Source organism: Balaenoptera borealis, assembly GCF_965194805.1.
Source record: "Balaenoptera borealis genome assembly, chromosome: 3".
NCBI classification, from domain to species: Eukaryota; Metazoa; Chordata; class Mammalia; order Artiodactyla; family Balaenopteridae; genus Balaenoptera; species Balaenoptera borealis.
In genome coordinates, this window is record NC_138866.1 from 178521485 (window position 1) to 178539444 (window position 17960).

A 17960-nucleotide genomic window follows, 5' to 3' on the forward strand; every position below is an offset into this window, starting at 1 on the left:
GCTTTTATTTTAAATTGTATTTTTCATATCACTATTTAAATGTTTGGTTCCACACATAACTAAATAACTAATAAAGTTAAATGAGCTGAAAGTATGCTTTTAGAGTTTTAGTAACAGTGTTCATAAATATGGGTTTCGGACAGCACTAGTAAATATTGTATTACAATCTTCCTATTATATAGTTTTCCTGATCTAGATGAGAATATCAGTTTTATGCTACAATTATTTCCACATCTATATCGTCTTCTGGAGAAAGATCACGTTTCCAACTTCCTGTTTTTAATAACCAATAGGGCCTAGCTAGTGTTCCTCAGACATTTGTTTCTACATCATATAAAATCATTTAAGTGTTTTTCATATGTAATTTGACGGAGGCCATATGTAAGGTTTGTTCTAGAAATACATATGGACTTCTGTTGGTATGATGCAAGTAATTTCTCGGGTGAGTGTTCTCATCTACGTGATGCAGCTAGAGGAGCAAATACCAAGAAATGAAAGAATCACGTCTCCAAGGGGAAATGAGACGCCAGCTGGGGCAGCTCAGACACAACACTCTGGCTCCTCGTAGGAAACACGCAAATCTGCAGGGCAGAGCTGGTTACAGGTGGGTGGTAGAGACTGAGATCTCAACTTTGACCTCACCTGCTACAACCCACCCCACCTCACATACACTGGCTGGAATGGTTTTCCTTCCCATCTCACCCACCCCGAGACAGACACATGTGTGCATGTGTGTGTATACACACACACACACACACACACACACACATTCACCCTTCACCTCTGACCTTTAATGATGCCCCCTCCGAGACGCTTTCCCAGCCACACAAAAAGTTCCCCCTTCAGTCAAGAACAAGAGCCCTCTTTTGCACACCTAAACCCTTTTACACTTTCTCCTGTTCCAGCGCTTATCCCTCTGTTAGGGCTGCCAGGCACTAGTCTTCTCTTCCACTGGACTTGAACGTTTCAAGCCCAGCGAGTACGTCTGTCTTGCTTGCTGTTTGTACCTAGTAGAATGGCAGCCCCGTGAACCAAGCCAGAAACTTGGAATGCATCCTTGACAACCACCAACCCTGCACCGCACCTCCTATCGCCACTCAGTAACCAATTGCTGCTGGTGCCTCCTTCTAGAGCTCTCTCAAGTCCATCTGTTTCTCTCCATTCCTGTGCCACTTCCCTGGGGTGACTCCCATTTCTTTAGCCTCAGTGGCTGTAGTGGTCCCCTACCTGGTTTCCCTTCCTCCAGGCTTGTCACCTTCAAATGCATTCTCCGTCCTCACACTAGAGTTCTTTCTAAAATGCCAAAATTCTTAAAACCAGCCATATCCCACCCTTATCTTGCCAGCATCATCATTTCATGCCATTCCCAGCCATAGTGATCTTCTTTCAGCTCCTTGAATTTTTCACACTTTCTCTCATCTCTAGATTTTCTCACACTTGGAATAATTACCTGGGATCAAATATCTTGGCCATCGACATAGCTGGGGAAATGAGAACTCTTGACTTAACTTATATGTCACCTTCCAATTGTGAGGAGAAGAGCATGCTTCTCTGTTCGGGGCCCCAAAATGTATTTGCTTCAAGAAATCATGAAAATCTCTCAGCATGGGAATCTCAGCAAGCAGACTGAATGACATAAATCTCTTCACTATGACCTCAAAGCAGTACTTTTAAATACAGGATATGATTGGGTTTCAGGATGAAGGTTATATAAACTTGCCTCCCAATAGCACTTGAAAAGCTCCTGTTGTATGCTTGTATTTTCCTCAGGACCTCATCCCTGTTGCCAGAAGACGTGGTAAAAAGGGAACCAACCATCATCTAACAAAATGGTTCATTTTGTGGTTTTAAAAAAAAAATCACCGGGCTTCCCTGGTGGCACAGTGGTTGAGAATCTGCCTGCCAATGCAGGGGACACGGGTTCGAGCCCTGGTCTGGGAAGATCTCACATGCCGCGGAGCAACTAAGCCCGTGAGCCACGACTACTGAGCCTGCGCGTCTGGAGCCTGTGCGTCTGGAGCCTGTGCTCCGCAACAAGAGAGGCCGCGATAGTGAGAGGCCCGCGCACCGCGATGAAGAGTGGCCCCCACTTGCCGCGACTAGAGAAAGCCCTCGCACAGAAACGAAGACCCAACACAGCCAAAAATAAAAATATAAATAAATAAATTAAAAAAAAAAATCACCATTCCCAACATTACACAAAACAGGAACTTCAGCATTCAAACCTTCTGTTTCTGCAGTGTATACTTACGGAAGATTAATACCCAAGATGGAATTATCCTCTGGGAAATCTTAAACTCTACGCCAAACAAGTAGGACCATACTATAGGTTGAGCAGAGGCAAAATGTATTCCTTCCCCAAATAAATTCAGATTTTAAATAGGATTTACCGGGCAGTCCCTGTGCACTTTGTTGCTTAATGCATTCTGCCATTTCGCTGATACTATTTACATTTTCTCCTTATCTCAGCCTTCTCTGTCTACCTCCTCACTCTCAGCTGATAATCTTGCTTTTTATGTCACTGAGAAAATAGAAGAAATGAAAGAAGATCGTTTTCTTCCTTCTATTGCCAAACCCACAAACCCACTCTGGCTCTGCTTTCTCTGCTCTCTAAGGATGGACCGTCTTCGTGCTCCTCCAAGGCCAATCCCTCCATCTGTGTAAAGTCCCACCCATCCCTTTTCATCTACTCAGGAATCTGTTTCTGCTCATTCCTCTCCTACTCTAATCAACATCATCATTTCCCTATCGACTGGACAATTCCTATTAGATTACAAACACGCTATCATGTCTTCATGATGATTACATTTCTGTGGTCCCATTTAGGGTGGAACTCCTTGGGAAAAAATGGCTCTACAGACTTGCTGTCTCCTGTTGGTCTTCTCCCATTCTCTCCTGACACTCATGCCACTGCAACAACTTTTATCAGCTGTCAGTCACTTTCTGTGACCAAATCAGGTGTTCCAAGTTCACTCCAGTGCACACGAATTTCTTCATTGGCTTCTTGACTTCTTTTGTCTAACCGGCCAGCACCCTTCTTATCATTGTTTATACATCCTCCTCAATTCTCTGATTTTTCTTTAAATGTCAGAGACTCCAGGACTCTGTCTCAACCTTGACCTTTCCCCTCCCCTCCCCTTCTCTCTTCTCTTTGCTTCACTTCGCTTCTCCTCACTTCTTGTCTTCATTCACACCATCTCCCTAAGTCATGGCCTTAAATATCATCTACATACTTAAAACTTCCACATTTAAATCTCCAAACCTCTCGCCTGCACTCTGGGTTTATTTATCTAACTGCTCGCTTGACATCACTTGGATGTCTAATAAGCATCTCCAATTTCTCGTGTCTGGACTCAACTGGATATTTTCTCTAAGATTTGCTCCTTCCCCACTGTTTCCTTTCTCAGTCCTATTCCTCCAGTTACTCAGATCAAATTTTTCTCTTTCTTCTGTACCCTTCATCTGATCCATAAAGAAAATTCTACCAACTGCACTTTCAAATAAATCCCAAATCCAACCACTTCTCAACCCTAAGTGCTATCATTCAACCCAAACTGCACTTTTCTACCACCAGACGATGGGTCTGTCTCCTACCCCATCCCCTTGCTTCTGCTCTTGGTTGCCTACACGCTATTAAACCGATCCTTTTAAAAACATAATTCAAATTCTGTTACTTGTCTACTCAAAACCACCACTGGCTGCCCATCACTCTTAGAATAAAATCCAAAGTCCTGACTCTGGCTTTTAAGGTGCTATATAATCTTGCCTAGACCTGGTTCTCGGGCCTCATTTTCTATCATTCTTTTCTTGACTTACTTCTCTTTAAACCAGTGGCCTTTCTCCATTTCCCAAGAACACTATCCTCTCCGGACTTAACAGTGACTCTCCTGCAACGTAGAACATTCCCCCTGCCCCATACCACATAGTTCCTTCCCTCACTTGATTTAGGCACGTGCTCAGACATCACCTCCTCAGTGAAACTTTCTCTGACCACCTCCGGTAAGCAAAATAATAGCCCCCAAGATGTCTCCATCTTAATGCCCCAAACCTGACTATGTTAGGTAGCACGACAAAGGAGAATTATTAAGGTTGCTAATCAGTTGACCTTAAAATAGGGAGATTACCCTGGATTATCTGGAGGGCCCAAAGTAATAACAAAGATCCTTTCATGTGAAACAAGGAGGCAGAAAAGGAGAACCAGAAACAAGGCAGTGTGAGAAGGACTCAGCCAGACAGTGTTGGCTTTGAAAATGGAAGAGGACCATGAATCAAGGAATGTGAGCAGCTTCCAGAAGCTGGAGAAAGCAAGAAAACAGATTCTTCCCCAGAGCTTCCAGAAGGAGCACAGCTCTGCCAACACCTTGATTTTAGTCCAGTGAGACCTATTTTAGACTTGGCCTCCAGAACTGTATGATAATCAATTTGTGTTGTTCAAAGCCACGAAGTACGTGGTAATTTGTTACAGCAGCAACAGGAAAATAATACCCCAGCCAATCTAAAAAAGAAAGTGCACATGTGTGCATGCACACGCGCACGCACACACACACACACACACACACACACACACTGCTCTCTGTCCCCTTAGCCTTACCTTACTTTTTCTCAACTTGCCACTGGCTATTCACTATAAATCCCACAAGGGTATGTTCATGGCCATAATTCCAGGGTCAAGGACAGGACCTGCTTGAAGAAAGTTGCTAATGCTCCTCTTGTCCCTGAAATTTGATTTTACTGTTTGCTAACGCTAAGCTTTATTTTCAAGTCCACTGTTCCTTAAGAGAAAATAGTTGACCCTTGAACAATGCTGGGGATTGGTTCTAGGACTCACCAAGGATACGAAAAGCCTCAGATGCTCAAGTTCTACAGTCTGCCCCCTGTAACCGCAGCTCTGCATCTGCAAACTCAACCATCCAAGGATCCTTCAATAATGTAGTATTTATTGAAATAAAATCCTCCTATAAATGGATTGGCACAGTTCAAATCCCTGTTATTCAAGGGCCAACTGCATTTTGTAAGTAAAAATGAGTTAAAGTTAACCAAAGGGTGCTTTGAAGGGAAAAGACATAATGATTTAATAACATGTCACCCAAGGAGCCTGACTTAAAGGATGAAGGGTACTCAGACCTCCCAGACAATATCTGTGCCAAAGAATGGAGACCAGGTGGAACAAGTTGAGAACTGATTGTCAGTATGAGTTTCACCCATATCTTCACATCTGTTGATGGAAACACCTTCGTTTCCTTGCCATGTGTCTGCTTCTTACCATAAATGTGGGGATTGGGACCACAAACCCAAAGAACTATGCTATATCAGCTCCCCCCAAAAAAGGTCCTGAAAAATAAGTCCATTAGAAATAGAAGAAAAACCTGTTTTCATCGCATTTGCAAAGACAACCTCTTCTATTGCATTTCCTTTCTAGTATTCTTTTAAAGATTGTGCATAAACAATTTTGATAGGTGTGCGTAAAAACACCAATCTACCACAAAGTGTTAGATATTCAAATAAGTTGGCCTGGCCAACCACCTAGGTGTGCTTTGGTCTACCAAACGTGAGGAGAAGAAGTAAATGTCAATTCCAGGCGGAAGTTTTAATAGACGATGTGCAATTTGCCACATGCCTTCCCAGTTAGAGGGACCTTGAAAGCACGTATCAATAAGGAATCTCCATCAGCCTGGGTCTTTGGGTCACTTGAATAACCAGAGGCTCCTCTCCAGTTCATATTAACCAGATAGTGTGAAAAAGCAATAAACCGTGTTGGTTTAAGCCAGAGATTTGGGGGGTTATTTGATACTACAGTAATCCCTAGGCACTCTTTGGCTTAAGAAATGTGAGGAGAAATGACTGTTGAAAAATATTCTATCCTATGGATCCAACGGGTTTCTTTTGTTCATGAATTCTCAGTGCCTTTTCAAGGAGACTATATATCATAAGTCTCAAAGAAGATGTGATGGTTAATTTTGTGTGTTAACCTGACTGGATCATGAGATGCCTGGATATTGGACTAAACATTATTTCTGGATATGTCTATGAGCGCGTTTCTGGATGAAATCAGCCTTTAAATAGGTGGACTCAGTAAGGCAGTTTGCCTCCACAAACAGCTCTCTTATTCTAAAAGGCTCTAGAAACTGTCATGTCAGACCACCAAGCCTATGTTTCTACTGATGTAGGAGCAATCTAGAATGAAAACAGGTGATACACTGCATCTTCTTATTTTTACACATATAACTGTCATTGAAAACACCCTTGGTCTTCAGTATTTTGAAGCATAAACACCTATACGTAAATAAGTACATTTCTAAACTACTCTACCACCTACACCCAAGACAAAAGAGGAAGCAACTAAGATTGCTTTCAGCTAATACAGAACCTGAATTGTGGTTTTCCATTGTTAATCTCCATAACACTTCCGTGAACTCAATAATTTCATTTAGAAATTTTTGCATGTTTCATTTTATCATTATTTTTCCTGATCATAAATAAATACCTGTTCATGGTTTTTACAAATAAGTAATAAATGCACTAGAAAAAGAAGAAAAAAAAAACAGTTTTAATTACATTTCCCAATAGCCTCTCATTGCCTATCTCCTCTCGTACTCTTCTACAAGTTGTAGACACAATTTTAAATTTTATGTTTTTCACTTTTTTTAAAATAAATTTATTTATCGTTGGCTGCATTGGGTCTTTGTTGCGCGTGGGCTTTCTCTAGTTGCGGTGAGTGGGGGCTACTCTTTGTTGTGGTGCGTGGGCTTCTCATTGTGGTGGCTTCTCTTGTTGCGGAGCATGGGCTCTAGGCGCGTGGGCTTCAGTAGTTGTGGCACACGGGCTCAGTAGTTGTGGCTCGTGGGCTCTAGAGCGCAGGCTCGGTAGTTGTGGCACACAGGCTTAGTTGCTCTGCAGCATGTGGGATCTTCCCAGACCAGGGCTTGAACCCATGTCCCCTGCATTGGCAGGTGGATTCTTAACCACTGTGCCACCAGGGAAGTCCTCACTTAATATTAAAACAAAAGCATTTCCCCATTTTAATCCTGATTCTTGGTAGGCTTCATTTTTTTATGGTTCTGTAATACCCAATTGTGTGACTTATACCATCATTTACGTGAGACACATCCATATGTAGGATGTTTGAAAATGTTATTTTTTAGTGTTATGCCCCTTTTCTTCTAAAAAAGGATCTGCAGCAACTTTAGAATTAATTTTGAAACATATTTTCCACTGGGAATTGTAGAAAGAGAGAAGCCAGAAAAATACCAGAAAATCGTTCCTGGAAAATAAGATGTTCTGGGTGGTTAAGAGAGAGGCACCAGGACATGGGCTCAGGGTAAGTGGGGACACGGGTGTACGTAATAGATGCCGAGAGGTAAGCTGTGCCATGACGTATTATGGAAACCATATGGTAAGAGGCGGGGGTGGCTTATGCCAGAGGCACGTGGGCACATCACGGGGAATGACAACAGACCGATCTGAAATGGAGCCATAACCTGCCTGGGGGGAGTTGGCTCTGACCCAATACACCTCGGGTAAGATGTTGTGTGTAACCTGGGCTGTGTAGGGTCCTTGCATAAACCTATTCCTGTAGCAATGGTGTGTGCCCTTCTCTCTCATCTCTACATGTCCTGGAAATCAGGGCAGGTTGATACAGAGGCTTTTGCAATATCATACACAAATCTGTGGCCATATGTCAAATATCAGAGCTTAAGTATAAAATTGACCTAATGTTAATAAGTTAATGCTCTGCAGTGCAGTTATACTGCTTTTGATTACTACAATAATGTTTGAAGTAAGACCTCCTTAGTTTAATGATGATCAATGAGAGGTCCCATGCCTGAATTTCAGCAAGGATATGAGAATTACTAAGTATGATGCTTCGTTGCAAAGATTTATTCTGATTCAACATGTTTCCATTCACAGTTTTCTTGCCAAACACATTCGGAATATAGTATTTTTTATTTAAACAATGTATAGAAGGTCTGATGATCTGACACATTGTTTGCCCCTATTTGGGGGCAGTAAGGTGACTTACTTAGCTTTTCAGGGATGTGTCCTTATACTTCCAGATATTATTACATCAGACCTTCCTGTAGTCGAAGAGTTTAAGCCCACATGCTTATAGCAATGGCCATGCTCCATAATGTTTTTTCTTTCTTTTTTGGTTTTATTTACACGCAGTACAATTCACTCTTGGTGATGTACAGTTCAATGAATTTTGATAAACACATACCATCATGGATCCATCATCACAATCAAGATGCAGGGAGTTCCATCAGCTCTCCAAATTCCCTTGGTCTTCCCCTTTGGAGACAACCCCTCTTTCCTACTCCTAATGCCTGACAACCATTTCTATAAAGACTTATTTTTATAATCTATGCTTTACTTCTACTAAAACAATTAAAAGGATAAATGATCACTTTGGCCAGTGTCTGTGGATCTAGAAGAATTTCTCCACTTGCAGACCTTTGGGTCTAAATCTCAGAGATCCAGGAGCTGGCCTTTCTGCAGGGCTGGAGACGAGCCCCATTCCCTCCCAGCTAGTCTGAGAGCTGCCTGCCTGAGGTCCACAACAGAGCAACACCGGTGTATTAGGTAGAATGTTTAAAGTATAAATTGCTTATTTGTGCATCACGATTTGCTTATCTACCTTAAATCCCCATATAATGTAACCCAGAATCGAAACTACTTTTAATCTATTTTAGCATTTCATTATACACGTACACCTTGTTTGATGCACTAAAATGTTATGTGAAAATGTATTTGAACTGAATTCTGAAAATTAAATATTTTTAAAGTGAGCGCTTTTAAGAAGATCAATAATTAGTTTTTTATTTCTCTTCCTCAAAAATCCATGTTTGTGTATCTGGATGGTGTCCATCAGGGCACTGCTTAGCTGAGCTTGTTAGAAATGTCAGCAATTCCCTTCATCAACACAACTCACAGATACAGGACTCTGTACACAACAGGTAACGTTTGAACTCGCACATCACACCTGGCTGGCTTCAATGTGCCAGTGCGTTTTTCTTGCCTTCACAACAATTTCAAGACAATTTCCTACGTTCCTCCCAGAATGCTGCAGCTGCTGCATGGATTCTTCCTGCCAAGAGCCTGGACGCCTGTTGCATCACACACACGTCCAGCTTCTTGAAAGAATTTTGCAGATTAAGCAACAGGCGCCTAACGCTCATTCTACTCAACTAGCCGTAGAGCAGATCTGTTTCCCATTTCTAGTGGGACTTTCAAGGACTTCCGTTTTCTAATTGCTTCCTTCGGTGCTGTGAGCTGTGGGGACCGCTCCCCCTTCACTTCTCATGTCAGGACTTCGATGGCCATTGCCTTTTGTCACATGAAAGTTAGAGCCAACTGCGAGAAGCTGAGGGATGTTGGTTGCATCTGTTGGGCCAGCCTGTCAGTCATGGGAGCCATCATGAGCTGCTTCTAGAATAAGTAAGCCTTCCAGCTTAATCACCCCTGATGACTCAGCGGGATCAATAATTAGCAGAGTAAGCTTTCTGCCCTAATCTGTGTGTGTGTGTGTGTGTGTGTGTGTGTGTGTGTGTGTGTATGTGTGTATACATATATATATATATTTTTTTTCATGTGTGTGTGAGAAGCAAAACTTACCCTAACTCTGGCAATATTAATTCTTAAAAGGAGCAGGTTATCTTTGGGCTGCCTTCCGCCTTTTTTGTTTTTTCCACTTTCAGTTGAACTTACTGGAGTCCAGATATCTGCTATCTCTGAGTTCTGTCACCTTGGTGTTATCTCCTCTGTCATTTACTGGGATAGCTCTGCCCTGCATTTGCCTTTGCTTTGTTCCTGAACAAAAACTGGTTTCTTTCTGAGGAGGTTAGAAAAGCAAGACTTATGTGACCAATATGTTTCCCAACCCTCACATGAGAAAAAGGGCACACCCAATGCTATGGAAAAACAACCCTGTACCAGTCACAGCGCCAGATGCTTTAAGCTGCTGCTTATTGTGGGCTCACTCGACATGAAATGAAAAATAAAACAGACCCCTGCCCGCCCCTCCACCCCCAACAAAGGCTTCCGGGCTCGAAGCTAAAACACAATTCCGAAAAAATCTTACCATTCTAGAGCTTTGAAATACCCTAACCAAATTGTCTTCCATTTTAAGTTTTTCTTTTTTCTTTCTTTCTTTCTTTCTTTTTTTTTTTTGGAACACAAAGATGCTAAATTAAGGCCAGGCAAATTCTGGTAGTCTTTCTCAGATGACTTCCAAATCTCAATGGTACCTCCCACCTCTTCCTGTTCAGTCTTTAAGTGGGTCTCTAACTGGGAGTGTTCCCAGCTATTTGCCCCTCCCTGATTACTAATGCTGTGATGATTATCATCATTATTAGCACATGCAATTATCTTTCACTGCAAAAGGTTGCATTCGAGCATTTAAAACAATCAAATATTTGTGTATTATGCTTTTGTTACCACTGTTGCAATTTGCCTTTTCATCATTCCAAAGATGGAGTGTCTGTTTCATTCTGTCTCATTCACCCTTCTTCTAGCTGGAGAGCTGTAACCTAGGAGTTTTTATGTAATCCACACATGGGTTTGGAAAACGTAGGAAGAAGAAAAACAATGAACCTTGGAGTAGATTTAGAAAGGAGAGGCATGAATTTGGCAGATGCGATGTTTTACATTTAAGACGTGGGGCACAGTTTAGAGGCAAAAGTGGAAGAAATCAGTTCGGTGATGGGGGAATTTTATTCTAGTGAAGTAAGAGGGAAAGCCAGGAGGGAGCTGAGAGAAGGACATTTTTGGAGCCACTTGATTTTGTGCAGAGCAGGAAAATTATCTACCCTTTTCCCTCCCCACCACCATATGCTTCCCGAAAGTTTTCTTTTTTCATACTTGAAAGGACCACAGATTTTAATAGTATTCATACATTTGAAGTGCTAGGCAATTCCCAGCTTCCTCTATTTTTGCGTTTATGGTAAGTAATTTTTTTAAATCCAGGTTATAGGATAAAGTAAAAATAAAATAAATGACTATTTGATGAAAAAAATTTCAAACGCAAAGGCAGAAAGAAAAAAAAAGGCAGTTGACCTTAAATAAACTAAGGTTCAAGATCACAACCAGATTCACGGACTAAATTATAGGCCAGTCTCCCCCAGTGTCTAGGCTGAGAGAGTTTAGTAGGTTACCGCAGCGAGCATTAATTTATAGACACCCCCGGGGCCTGAACAAGTTGAAACAACATCATTAAAAGGTCAAATTTACTTAGAATGTCTCGAATTCAGATGTAATAGTAAAAGCAGACAGGGTGGAAGACAGAGACAGTCATGGTTCTCTGTACAAAGGTATATTTGCAATGTGATCTATATTGATGCCCGAGGCATCACACTCTATTATGTGCATCTCAGTTTGCGGGTGTCCAGCACTCAGAGCCCCTACTTTGTCAAGCAGAGGAATTTTCTTCCTCTTTGGGGGAAACCTGCACATTGCTGCCCATGGGCAGAGGGTAGGACAAGAGGCAGCTGAGGGGGCATATACAACCCATCATTCCCACCAAGACAAAGGCTGTCTCTACGACCTCTGGTTTCCACAACCTTCTACCCAAACTGCTTTCCCCTTTCAGATCTTCTCTGGAGGATCATTTTAACTGGAACCTGTGACGGTAACTTTGGGGCGGGGAAGTGGAAGAGGGGGAGGGAAGGTGAGCAGTGCCTCAGCTCCATAGGATCTAACCTTGAATTTGCAGTCTGTTAGGACCAGCCCTGCATCTACTGTTTACCATTGTGTGGTCTTGGATGTATCTTTTAAACACCTTTGATGTCTGTTGCCTTACTCATAAAATGGGTTTTACATGGTCATTTTGTTGTATGGATTAGAAATCATGTGTATAAGTGACTGGTACATAGTAGGTGATGAATAAATGCAATGCATCTGGTAGCATTGACTGCAACACCCAGAGTCAGAATGCCTCTGTTTCTGCCTTTCATCTTTGGTTCCAAGATCATACTCTGCTCACAGAACTGACACTTGAACTGGAAATAGCTCTACAGGCTCCTGCTGTCCTTCCCTTCCTTTCACAGCTTTGCAGCAAATGGCATTCACTGGCAATTCCACCGTCTTGTGGCTCATGGATAAGGTCATTGGTAGAAATGATGTGTATGTAGTGTGCTGGCCCTCACTCAGTAGCAAACCCCTGAGCCATAGTCCTCTGATTCCTATTCCCCCACCCATTCTCAGGCCGTTCCCAGTAGCAGCCCAGGTTCCTGGGCCCACAGTACCCCCTGATGGCTAAATGGGGAACTTTCTTTTCTCAGTCATTCTTATCTTCTCTCTCTGAAACTCCCCCAGGCTTTCACCGTTCACTGCTTTGTTCATTCCATCATAGACCATTCATTTCTTACAAATGTTGTGTGGCCTCCTATGCCTTGCTTTTTTTTTTTTTTTTCATTTCTTGCTCAATTATTTCAGAAACATCCATCTCCCTCCCTGTTTCCCTCACTTTGTTCCACTTAATGAACCCTCAAGTTATGGCGATTATGGTTGCAAGTATAAAATACTAGGATGAATGCACCTCTCAAGAAAAAAAAACCCCAGGGAATTCCCTGGTGGTCCAGGGGTTAGGACTCATGCTTCCACTGCAGGGGACAGTGGGAACTAAGATCCCGCATGCCGTGAGGCAAGGCCAAAAAACAAATAAAAGAGAAAAAAAAAAACACATCCATTTAGGAGTGAAATAAGACATAGTTGTAGAACCAGCAGCATTAATCTCGAAAGCCCTTTGCGATATCCAGATGTCTTCCTGAGAACCTGTGCAAAAGGTGCCATCTACCCCCCTCTTTCTCCAAGGAACACTGATGTTTTCTCAACACTCATTATTTTCCTATTTATTTAATCGCCAAAATTGTACTAGTTTGTCCCCTACTGTTTCATTGCAAATGTAATTCAGCTACAGTAAGGGTTAAGTGCATTCCTATGGGTTATTCTGGAAACCAAAGCACGATCTTTCAGCATTAGTTCTCTATGGGAAACTGAATTCAAAGCTCCAAACAGTTGCTTTAGAATGAACTTTTGGGAGATGCTGCCTATTGTAATTTAACATTGGAAATTTTTGGTTGGGAGTGGTCAGTTTTCAGTAATTTATATTGATGTCTGTATTCTCTGGTTTTCATTTGTTGAACGGTGACATCTACTGGGATGAGTACTTAGAAAGGTATTCAGGTGTGACTTATCTGGACAGATATTGATTCTTCCTTATCAAAGAGAAAATATACTAACCAGATCCTGATTTGATATGCTGATATGTTATGGGAATATTCTAGAAAGTTATTAAATTCATGTCCATGACTATAGATTGACTGTTGGTAAAAATACATCAGATGTCTCAAAATGCAAATGCTAATTTCCCTTAGCTTAAATTCAAGTATGCCAACAATTTATGTTTTTATTTATCAAGGCTTACATTTAAAATACTTTTTAAAATACAAATGATTTTGACGTGGATTAGTAAAATACCTTTAATTTTATGCTTAATTGTTCTGATTTAGGAAATTTATTCTCAAGCAAGAGGTCAGTAATTAGAAGCATCTAAAGTCCTGATTCAACAACTAATTGAAAGATTTCTTTCACAAATTAATATCAAGTGGTTTAATTTTTCCAGTTTCTAAGAGTTAAACTTTAAAAGTTTATAAAAATTGGTATGAAATAACTGAATTAGTCAGTAAGATGGTAAATGAGCTATTGTGACCATATATAGACACATATGAAAAGCATAATTTTAAAGTGTTTTCATAAAATATTTCCTAGTTTGGTCATAATTCAAGCTAATACTTGCGTAGGAGTTTTTTCTTTGAAATGATTCCCATATACTTAGAACTGAAATTATTTTCTCCTTTAAAATAAAAACTGCAAATCAGTTAAAGTAACAGGTAAATACCACCCATCCAATTTCATCAAAATTCTGTGAAAATTGATGTCCTACATAAATTCTAAATGAATACTAATGTAACAATAATGAAGAATAGGTCATAAAATAGCTGTGTGGTGCAAAAGGTATTTTAATTGATTGTTCGTCAAAGAACATTATTTGAGTTGACACATTCACATTTTTCTGAAAAGAGGTGTTTTCTTCCTGATAATGTATACCTTTTGAATTCATAAAGTTTTGGAGGTACAAATTAAAACATTCAGTGTTAACGTTTTTGAAAGCATTAAGTTTAAGTTGTTTTCTCAAGACCCAAGGAGAAAACACCAGAGGAAACGTAACCAGCCTGAATTGTTTAAAATGTATTTTCCCTTTAATTAAATAAGAAACATCTGTCCAGGGATTTTGGAAATGAATGTAATCCATCCACACTCTGCCTGTACTCGTTTGCATCCAATGTCCGATATTTTGAAAGAAAATTCTTTCTTTCTGTAAAGAATTAAACAGCAACATGGAGTGATATCTGGGTCTGTAGCAGCTGACTCTTGCCTCCGGAGCTTGGGCACTGGAAATGCTAAGGATCTGTCTTTTCCCAGATTTGTCCTTGGGAAGTAACCAAATTCTCTCCGGAATCAAGGTTAGGGTGTAACATCTGCCTTTCTCCAAACCGACCACTCCCCCTGAAAATGCTTATCTCGGAAGAGTAAGGAAACAGCAGTTACCAGGATGCGCCCAAATACCCACGCTCACAATACCGTTTCCCCTCTGGGGTGCACTCAACATTTTCCTCCCCTTCACTCCGGCTTTAAAAAGCTGGTTTCTCTGGGGACCTGCGCTGCCCACAACACAGACCCATCAGACAGGCCACATGAGCACAAAGAAAGTGGACAGTTGACTCCAGGATGGCTGTGGCTCTTTGAAACCAGGACCCACAGTTGGGAATGACAAGTATCACTTACTGGTGGTGTCAAACGGTATCTGCCTGCACTGCACGGACCCCTCGGCGGGCCAAGGACAGTAGTAGACGGCTCCCCCTTCCACGATGTCTGGCTGGCTGGTGTTGGCTTTGGGCGCTCCCACCAAGACACTCGCTCTGCGCAAAGGGTTGGAGAGGAGTCACTCCTTGGGAATCACAAACGTGAGCGCAGGCGACGCAGTCTCTGGAGCCCCACCGAGACTAGGGTCGGGGTCAAGGGCAGAAACGTGTTTAGGATGGAGACCGACCGTCAAACCTGATTTTCTCGCGCAAACCTATGGGCGTCTGAAACCTGGTTTGGAAGAGGGTGCAAATAGTCCTAATTCTTCTCTAGGTGGAGCTATGTATATAGTGAGTTGAGGGAAGAGGGGCGGGCGGGGGGGAATAGCCAAGGACAGAGCCCAGCTGCTTGTAGCAGGCAGCACTTGCGCCCAGACCCTTACTGGTTACGGGCTACGTATAAACAGACCGTGTTGCGGTCGTGGTTTTCACTGGCTTGAGTCCGCTCGGTCCCGTTTCCCCCTTTGTACGACGCTTAAGTCTTTGTCTCGGGACCTCCCCGGGACCTTCGGATTCTAGGCAAGCGGCATGTCCCCAGCTCAAAGTTCACAAGGCACATCTAGCATGGAAGGCGAGAGAAGAGGCTGGTGGCGGGGAGCCGGACGGGACCCCCAGCGGGCAGCGCGCTGGGCTCTCAGGATCGCCTGCCATCAGGCTGCGGGGACAGGCGCGGGTCCGCCGGCAGAGGGCCAGGGACCCATCCTGGGGCGGGGGTGGGGGGCCGCGCGCGCGCGGGGAAACTTACGTGCGAGCGGCAGGTACGTGGAAGTCCACCGCGTAGCCGAAGTAGCTGCCCTCGGGGCCGCCGTACACCGTGAGCTGGTCCACGTCCAAGTTGAACGCCTGCGAGGCGGGCGACCACAGCACCACCAGCGCGGCCGAGAAGCAGCAGAGGGGCGCGAGGGGCTGCGCCCGGTTGCCCCGGGGACCGCGGCGGGCCCGGGCGGACATCGCCCTCCGCCCGGCCGGTGCTCACCGGGCGGCGGGAGCCGAAGACCCCGGCCGGGGAACGGCGGGCGTGGGGCTGGCGGTCCCCGATGCCCGCGGCCCGGGTCGGTGCGCGCGGCGCGTCCGCGGTGACAGCCCCGGGCGATCCTCCGCGCGTCCCCTGCGGTCTGCCGGCCGCCTGGTCCCGCGGCTCGGGGGGCTGGCGGAGGGGATCCGAGCCCTCCTCTGGCAGCGGGAGGGGCCGCGGCGCGGTCGGGGCGCCTCCTAGCGGCGCGTCCGCGCACTGCGGGCCGGAGCCCGCGACTCCCCGGCCGCCCTCGGCCCCGCTGGCGGCCGGCGCCTGCTTCGGCCGCCCGGCTTTCTACATCTCAAGAACGATCTGAGCCTCACACAGGCCAAGTCAAGCCATTGCTTTTGGAAGCCGGTCTCCCCCCTCCCCCGGCCCCCGCCGCATGGGGCGAGGGTTTACTCCAGTGTCTCGCAAATGGAAGACTGTGAAAGCGTACCCCAGCACGAGGGACGAGGCCAGACCAAGCCGGGATCTTTGCGTCACCTCTGCAGCCTGAAGACCCTTTCAGGGTCGATGTGCGTTTGTTCGCCTGTGACTGAGAATGAAAGTTTAAATCCAACAATCCCCTCCTCCCCCACCTCTACCCGACCTCCCTGCCGAGGTAACTGATAAACAGAGCAATCCTGGAGATTTTATTTAGGTCTTTCTCAAAGGCACGTGGCGTACGTCAAATGACTCGGCCCTATATGTCCTTGACCCTGTGTAATTGTGGTGAAGACTGGCAAAGTTGGGAATGTCGGAATTTCCAGTTTACCCCCAGCAGGGGTCGAGGGTGTAGGTTGGAATCAGCAGGAGGTCAAACTTCAGTTCCAATCCACCACCGGTGTTACTGATCTCTTTCTGTGTCTTCTGCTTGGGGTAGGGAGTGAAGGATGAGTAGGGGGAGAAGGCAGAACAGAACCGTGATGTAGAAGCCCTTACGTAACATGTGGTCTTCCGGGGAAACAGGACTGATGGGGAAAGAGAGCAATTAAGCGTTAAACAGGGTGGCGCTGGGGTTATATAGGTATAGAGACGGGAGAGGTGCGTAGGGTCTACAGTATTTTAAGGAGAAGTGTTGGTAGATTTCAACAGAAATTTGAATATGAGGCTTGGCTTTGGACATTGTGGGCGGAGTGATTGAGGGAAGGTATTAAAGACAGAAAGGCTGGGATGAAATGGTTGTGCAAGGGATTAGAATAAAAGTGTGGGCTGGAGAGCAGTGGGAGATAGGGATGGACGTCCTGAGAAAGGATCTTAATGACAAGAACATTTATTGAGGCAAAGGGAGCCGGTTCTACAGCAAAGGCGTGACATGCCCACAGGGATTCCGGAAGTTCAGTGGAGGATGTGTGTGTGTGTGTTGGGGGAAGGGAGTCAGTTGTTAGAAGGAAGAGACAGCAAAGCAGCTGTTGCCCAAATGCACTGGCTGATGAGGACTTCGACATGACTAACAGATGGAAGGGAAAGGAAGCCCACAGGGTTAACTAGCAGGAAAAGGGCCAGAAGACTGATGGCAGAAGGACAGTGAAGGCGAGCCCAAGGTGAGTCTGCAGGTATCGACTAAGAAGAGGAGAATCACAAACAGTAGCAATGGGCAAGGAGAGCATAATGGGAGGTAGATGGTGAGTTAGATGCCGGACCTGTTGAGTCTGTTACTAGCATGGGATCCCCAAGAAGCTGGAAGCGTCAACTGTGATTCAGAGCAGTGGTCTAGTCTGGTGGTGCCGATGTAGGAGTCCATCCACGGAAAATCTCTGCTGCCATTGAAAAGCTAGACTCTCTCTCTCTTACATTAGAACCCACTTGGCAGACTGATTTAAATTGTATATTTTTGTCATCTTTGCTTGTCTCATCCCTGTAAAAATGCTAAAAATTAATAAGCTATCAGAAGATTATGTAGCAAATCATCACATCTGGATCATTTCCTAACTGGATAGTCCTTTCCCAGACAAGGACTTAAAAGTAGAGGATAGAAAACATTTTTCTCAGTCCAAAAGTCCACTTGTGTTGGATACAAAGTCCGCTACCCTGGGTCAGGTTAC

At 44.1% G+C, this 17960-nt stretch overlaps 1 protein-coding gene across 1 annotated transcript in view; it reads right to left on the reverse strand.

Annotated features, from left to right (window-relative positions):
- ITGA8 (integrin subunit alpha 8) overlaps positions 1–16119 on the reverse strand; it is a 183133-nt gene extending 167014 nt beyond the window's left edge. Inside the window, exons 1-2 of the mRNA XM_082385316.1 lie at positions 15664–16119; positions 14842–14975 (exon numbers count right to left, since the gene is read on the reverse strand). Of these exons, the coding sequence (XP_082241442.1) occupies positions 14842–14975; positions 15664–15869 (340 nt within the window). The 5' untranslated portion in view covers positions 15870–16119. The remainder of the gene's footprint in view (positions 1–14841; positions 14976–15663) is intronic.
- Between the last annotated feature and the right edge of the window lie 1841 nt (positions 16120–17960).